The sequence below is a fragment of the Ostrea edulis genome, chromosome 3, assembly GCF_947568905.1.
Source record: "Ostrea edulis chromosome 3, xbOstEdul1.1, whole genome shotgun sequence".
NCBI lineage: Eukaryota > Metazoa > Mollusca > Bivalvia > Ostreida > Ostreidae > Ostrea > Ostrea edulis.
Genome location: NC_079166.1, coordinates 28,235,038 through 28,242,077, shown reverse-complemented (window position 1 = coordinate 28,242,077; position 7,040 = coordinate 28,235,038). Strand labels below are relative to the sequence as shown.

The window sequence follows — 7,040 nt, the reverse complement described above, 5'->3', positions numbered from 1 at the left end:
ATGTAGTATTCGATGATATCTATATTATCGGAACTTTGCATGGAAACAGGAGGATTTTTTTTCTATTGAATCTTTCTTTTATGTTTGTACATGTTTGGAGATTATATCGTTCCCAAAAGACTTTTGTCTGAAATTGATTATGATGTGCAGGCAATTTAATTTTACCGAGACTGTTGTCTAACTGATGCACTGTACGCAACACGGACTTGTTCAAAGTGACTAACAAGTACTGAGAGTACTACAGGGATAGAATCGTATTTTTTGTTTGTATTTTCAGAAATTCACTCATGAATATTGATAAGCATTAATGTAAAAGGATGAAAAATTATCCCTCCTCCATTGGTAGGCGAAATGCCTATCATAATAATCTGTAAAGACAGCAAATGCAAAAACATTGCAAATACAAATATCATATTGTGACCAATGCAAATAAATGCAATTATAATCATCATATTGCTCTTTATTTCGCATTCCTTATAAGAGTTATGAGATTATTCACTGTTCATTATCGTTGGATATCTACTTTCCCTAATCAATCAAACAACGTTAAAGATATTATCGTGTGCATGATTTGATATACACATTAATCATGGCCTTATCATGTCCGTTATAAACATGAAAAACAACGTGTTCTGAAAAAACATGAAGGTGTGAAATGAATCTTTATTATATATCAACAACAGGATGATTATTACATATGAACACAAACATGATTATTACATATGAACACAAACATGATTATTACATATAAACACGAGACTGATTATTACATATCAACACTAAAATTATTATAACATATAAACACTAGAATGATTATTACATATAAACACGAGAATTATTATAACATATAAAAACTAGAATGATTAACACATATAAACACTAGAATGATTATTACATATAAAAACTAGAATGATTATTACATATAAACACGAGAATGATTATTACATATAAACACGAGAATGATTATTAAATATGAACACGAGAATGATTATTACATATGAACACTATAATTATTATTACATATAAACATGACAATTCTTATTACATATAAACACGAGAATGATCATTACATATAAACACAAACATGATTGTTACATAAAATCACGAGAATGATTATTACAAATAAACACGAGAATGACCATTCCATATAAATACGAGGATAAAATTATATACAAAGACATGTAATTACGAGAATGATTATTTCTATACATGTATCATGAGGGTGTGTAGTGGATATAGACACGATCATATATCCTATCTAAGTATGGAGTTATAATAAAACAAATTCAATCTGACCTCTGACCTTGGTAAGTGTAAGTTAAAGGAGGAAGCCAGAGAACGTTGTGATGGGAATACTATCGGTGAAATAACCTTTGCCAGAGTTATGTCCGATCCACACCGTGTCTCCCTGCTGAAGCCGAAGGACAACCATGTTTACTCCCGTCTGGTAAGCTGCATTATTATCTCCTATAGTTCTGACCTTAGATGACCCATTCAGGACAATGTCAACCCTGCTGTATTGTGTACTATATTCCACGACAGTGACGAAGAAGACGTAGTGTCCCTCTGTAGGGGCCGTGAAAACACCAGTACTGGGATTGTATCCACCCCCGATGTTGTTAATGACAACCGGAAATACTAACGTCCCGCTGTTCCAGGTACTACTGGTAGACGTCACCCCCGCGGTGAAGGCCACTTTCTTTTGAAGATCTATATTAAATAAAACAGATTAAGCATGTATACATATTTTAATATACATGTAGGAAGACAATGACATGCACAAAATACGTTTTTGACAAAAAAGTGAGGATAACTTAAAGTGATCAATCTCATAGAATTTCCTAGAAAGAATACAAAGTTAAGAATAGTGCAGACACGGACTCCTGGATAGACAAGAGGTGAAATAATGTATCTAGGAGGACAAAGCATCCCTTGTTGGCCTTGATTTATGCGTCAATGTGTTGCACATTTGAACATTTTTGTAAACGTTTTTCCTATATACTCTAAACTTAAGGTATATCGTTTATTCCTTGGTATGACTAGATTCTGTCCTCCAGGGGTCGTGGTGGAAATAAATATATATAATTCTACTTTACATGGTGATGTTAATAAACCAATCTTCTGGTTGCTAAAACATTCACTATATATAATTTCCAAATATTCCAGTTTAACAGTTTATAATTTTGTGGTTGTGAAAAATACCATTATCTATAATTTCAAAATGTTCCAATAGCAGACCTTCTATTATTCCTTATACCCGCGCCCGTAGGTAATGTTTTGAACGCAGTTGACTTTACTCAACATCAGAATGCCTGTATTTCAAATTGATAAGTACGCTTGAAGAAGACAACTTTGCTCAATTTGGAACGTTTCTAAACGTATTCCTATATATCTGCAAGCAATATTTTGCACCTATTAATCTTGCCTCTATTGTTAAGGATGTCAACCCAAATTATCAAGAGGCCCTCCTCCCCGTGTGTACGATCGTCATGTTCATAAAGAATTTCTTTGAAAAACTGCACACTTCTATCAACTATTTTTTTTATTTTCTAACTTTGTAAAATAACATGACCCTTACTTTTGACATTTTGAATCCCCATTACCAACAAATTGTCCGTGGAATTTGTTTTACCGGGCGATTCCAGGAGAAGACAAGGACGAGGGCGATGATGACAGATGAATTTCGATTAGAAAAACTCCCAAAAGCATGTAGTCATGTAAAAAAAAAGAAGAAATAAGTGATCAGAAGGTCAGAGAATACTGTATACCGGGAAATATTCGCCCCCGTTCTATTTTCGTCCTTTTTGTCCCCGTTTTCTCAGTTGGTGAAATTAAAACTGGGCGAATCTGTTTTCTCTCTTATCTCTGTCTTAACAGAACTCTGCCTGGACGAATGTAAAACAGTGTGAAACCGTCAGCAAGGTATAAAGGCGAAAATAACACGGAGTGAAAATAACATGGGGTGAAAATAACACAGGGCGAAAATAACCCTGTATACAGTAATCATAAAATCGGAAAATCATCAGTACCACATTTAGTGTTGGTCAGATTCATTCGGAACATCTCTAGAGAGGTCACAGTGGAGGATAACTTCAGTTGTTCAATCTGCGCGTCCTTCAGCTCGACCTTCAGACTGTCTACTGTTTTGTTCATGTAACCTTGAAAACGAAGAAACCATTTTATGACTACAAATATTTAACGTAAAAAAAGAACCATTTCATGTTATGCGAGATTCCTAACAAACATTTCTCAGTGAATAGTTGAAGATTTACCAATAAGAGTTATCGTTAATAGGGTTAGGTTACAGTATTTAATAATAAGTGTCATTTGTTTTAGATTTTCACATCCATCTGCATGTAAGAATGGCTAACTGGGACTAATTAAATACTGTCATGTTTTTAGTTTTCGATAAATTTTAATCTATAATAAGTGGAATAATAATAAATAGTAACTCTAATTTCATTCATTTCGTGACCGTGAAATACATTTTAAGAAATTATACATCATGTTATCTTTTATATATGTAGCAATATTCCATTATCACCTGCATATGGTGTTTATATATCTCAACTGATTCGATATGCAAGAGCTTGTTCTGCGTATAGTTAGTTTTTAAATCGAGGTAAGCTACTGACAAACGAGTTGATGATACAGGGGATTCAACAGTCTCGATTGAAGTCAGCATTTCGCAAAGTCTATGGTCGTTATATAACGATCTAGTTCGTCAATACAACCTATCATTGGGTCAAATGCCGTCTGACGTGTTTCATACCGACTGTTAGGCCGTTCTTCTGGTGTGTCCAGGGTTCCGTGTTTGCCCAACTATCTATTTTGTATTGCTTGTAGGAGTTATTAGATTGATCACTGTTCGTTATCTTCACCTTGCATAAAGTGACCTTGCGTCAAATTTAAACTATAATCGAAAAACAAAATCAACAAATTCTAGTTGTTTATATTTACATTTCCGAACCATTTCCTCATGAATGCAATGCGGTTGTGCACAATGCGCGTATGAATCTTGATAAAAATAGTACGCCCATTTCAATGATTGGGAATTCTGACAGAAATAAAAGTAGAATGCAGATATAAGAAAGGAACTTTAATTTTTTGTGTTTGTTTTGATACATGAGCGCGTTAGCGCTTTCTGAAGTATGCCGTCGTGAAGCGTCGCAGTTCTCACCCTCATGTATTTTCAAAAATGAAGTTAATTTCTTTCATTGATGTCTATATATTTATTAAAATTAGTCAATCACTCAAAGTCAAATGCGCATAAAAACTGTTAAGAGTAATGTAAAATTAATCAATCTCTCAAAGTCAAACCTGGATAAAAACAGTTAAAGGACACAACGCATGTTTCTAAACTTTTTCATTTTTTCAGCAAAATTAACTCTTTTTATGCATAACACTACTTTAAATGTGTTTTAAATGAAATATTTTGCGTAGTTTTTGAGTTTGAAAGCGATGAAATTAAAATATTGCGATATGCATATTTTCTTTTGCTAGTTTACGCGCCATTATGTGTGATGTCATATGCGCCCTCGGGTTTGAAAACATCTATTAGCCATTTCATAAACAGATTAGATTTAATAGACAAAAAACCAATTATCACGTTAACGGCTTGTAAATAATAATGCATTAAGACGTTTTGTGCCATGCTCGGGTGTACTAGTTGTCGGTAGAAAGGATTTAGACTGAGTATTTTTCAATTTTTCGAAGGAAGGTACGAGAAAAAAGACGTGGATAATTTTTTTGTTAGAGCAAGAACTTTACCTTAAAAACACACCCAGTCACCTTTTCAAACACTGCGAGAAAATGGATACATCGAAGCTATAAGCACTGGTAGGCCTATAGCATACATTCTGTTTTGCTCTTCAAATTCAATACACACTCGGATCAACTGACCTTCACCTTGTAACAACATATATCGACGATACAATGTAACTTCTACCAGCTGGTAGATTTACAACAACACAAAATAAAGATACAAAATAATTGAACTTTTAATTATACAAAAAATAGAATATTGTATTTCCTAACTTTGAATTGAATTATAAAATTATTTCCTTATTGAACTCGTAGCATATTGAGTGCGTTAGTAGGCTATAACGCCGTGCTCCCACTTCGTACTTACTAAAGACGTGCAGATCACAATTCAAAAATAGTAATAAGATTGCTTTATCAAAATAAAATAACGTGATTACCAATTTAAATTTGAATATTTTTATTGATTTGTGTGTGTGATGTCTTTTTCTTTCTTTCCGAAATACACGCGCGACAATAGCTTGACATAGGGCCTAGTTGTCAACAATTTAACGTATCATAATTTGTCTAATCCAAAAATAAATAATATTTGCACTGTTTATTTTAGAAAAACAGTGCCAATTACAGATGTATAAAGGAATAATATTACCAAACAGTTTGTAGACAGCAACCCATATAAACATTATTTACTCACAATATTGCCGATTTCATACACGCTTTACTCGCTATATTTGGGTATTTACATCGTTATATGTGTGCACTGGTGGCGAACACATATAAAACTCGGACAATTTGTCAACATCGATTTAAATGTTGCCCATGGCAAATAAATTAGGCCCCTAAAAGTTGAGTTTTTAATAATATCTCTCAGTACTTTCACCATCCGAAGGGCGCATGTGACGTCACTGTACCACGTGACTACCTACCTAATTAACTTGACTTTTTGAAATCTGGGCTTAGATTTAAGTCTGTATTGTGGTTAATTATCGCAAAATTTCTGCGAACGAACTATTAGAATTAATTACTATAAGCATAAAGAAGACAAAATGCATGTAATATTGTATACTTTGAAAACATGAGATGTGTCCTTTAAGAAAAATGTAAAATTAGTCAATCTCTCAAAGTCAAACCTGCATAGAAACTGTATTACTCATAAAAAAATATAGGAGAATACTTACCAGTGACAGTTGATAAAACTCCAGAATGTGAATTCTCGAGGTCCGAAAGCTGAACTGAAAATTTGTTGTCCGTAGCCGCTATCGTCGCATTGAAGTTTTCCAATGAAGAGTTTACGGACTCAAACATCGCTAGGATCTTTTGATCCATGATGTCTGGAATGTCACTTTCAATTTGACGAGTGTGTGCGTTTAGATCCAGCAAGGTTATAGACAAATACCGTACCTCGATTTTAATGTCTGCCAGTATGTCGGAAACATTCAGTTCAAATGCCTTCCGCTCGATATCGATATTTCTTTGGAACACCTCGTGCTTTTCAGAAACTTGTGTAACATTTCTTTCCATTTCCGAGAGGCGTCTACTGTGTACTTTACTCTCATTTTTCAAGACGTGGTTTTCCAGTTTTAATTCTTGGACCTCCGTTTTCAGTACAGAAATTTTTTGTTCGGCCACAGCGAGGTTTTCCTTTAAAGTCAACATGTCTTTCATCAACGCGTGGACATTTTTGACCAAGGTCATTCTGATGATAGTTTCTTGATTCAGTAGTTGTCTGAACACGTCCACGTTTTGGCCATTCACTCCGACGAGATTTTGGTTAGTAGAGTTCTGTACATTGTCGTCTGTGAGGAGAGAGACTGCCGCGGTTTTGTCGATGACGACGACGATCAGTGTAAGGTAACCCGCGATATTCATGTTAGCAAGTCGTACTACACTGACCGTCAAACACGTGTTGTATTTATACCAAATATCAAGTAGGACCAATTCAAGAAGGATACATCTGCTTAAATGTTTCATATGATTTTCAGCCACAATTGTTTTTCCACTAAGATGATGTTCGTGTAGTTGTGTGATTTGGCGATAACGCAAATATGACTCCGTTGTTCGGACAGTTTTAAGATTATTCATCAACATCTTGCAATGACATAATGATGCCTTGTTACAAACAGGTTGCAAACTACTTAGTAATACTTACATTTAAAGTAGCTATTCAGAATAGGAAATTTGAAATATTTAAATATTGTGCAATAGCCTTCCATAAAATTGTAAATGTCAGCATTTTCCTTTCAATGTTTTTATTTTGCAGGATGGCAGCTACATATGTA

General features: G+C 34.2%; 1 protein-coding gene across 3 annotated transcripts; it reads right to left on the bottom strand.

Moving 5' to 3' along the window:
• Nucleotides 1–643: 643 nt before the first annotated feature.
• Nucleotides 644–6,673, bottom strand: LOC130046580 (multimerin-2-like). 3 transcript variants are annotated; one of them, XR_008801870.1, is made up of 4 exons: nt 5,940–6,673; nt 3,030–3,158; nt 906–1,710; nt 644–759 (listed from the first exon to the last, which is right to left on the bottom strand). XR_008801870.1 is itself a non-coding variant. In XM_056160391.1 (3 exons), the coding sequence occupies exons 1-3, from the start codon at nt 6,628–6,630 to the stop codon at nt 1,319–1,321; spliced, it is 1,212 nt and encodes a 403-aa protein (XP_056016366.1). In that variant the 5' UTR covers nt 6,631–6,673; the 3' UTR covers nt 644–1,318. The 3 variants fall into 3 exon arrangements, 1 of the variants encoding a protein (XP_056016366.1); XR_008801871.1 differs by having other exon boundaries at nt 921–1,710; XM_056160391.1 differs by having other exon boundaries at nt 644–1,710.
• Between the last annotated feature and the right edge of the window lie 367 nt (nt 6,674–7,040).

What these genes read in the sequence shown, in the direction of transcription:
- LOC130046580 (XM_056160391.1), bottom strand. Translation starts at nt 6,630, where the DNA reads ATGAATATCGCGGGTTACCTTACACTGATCGTCGTCGTCATCGACAAA. An exon ending in AGTTTTATCAACTGTCACTG is followed by an intron (nt 3,159 to 5,939) that starts GTAAGTATTCTC and finishes TTCGTTTTCAAG; the next exon opens with GTTACATGAACAAAACAGTA. An exon ending in TCTGACCAACACTAAATGTG is followed by an intron (nt 1,711 to 3,029) that starts GTACTGATGATT and finishes TATTTAATATAG; the next exon opens with ATCTTCAAAAGAAAGTGGCC.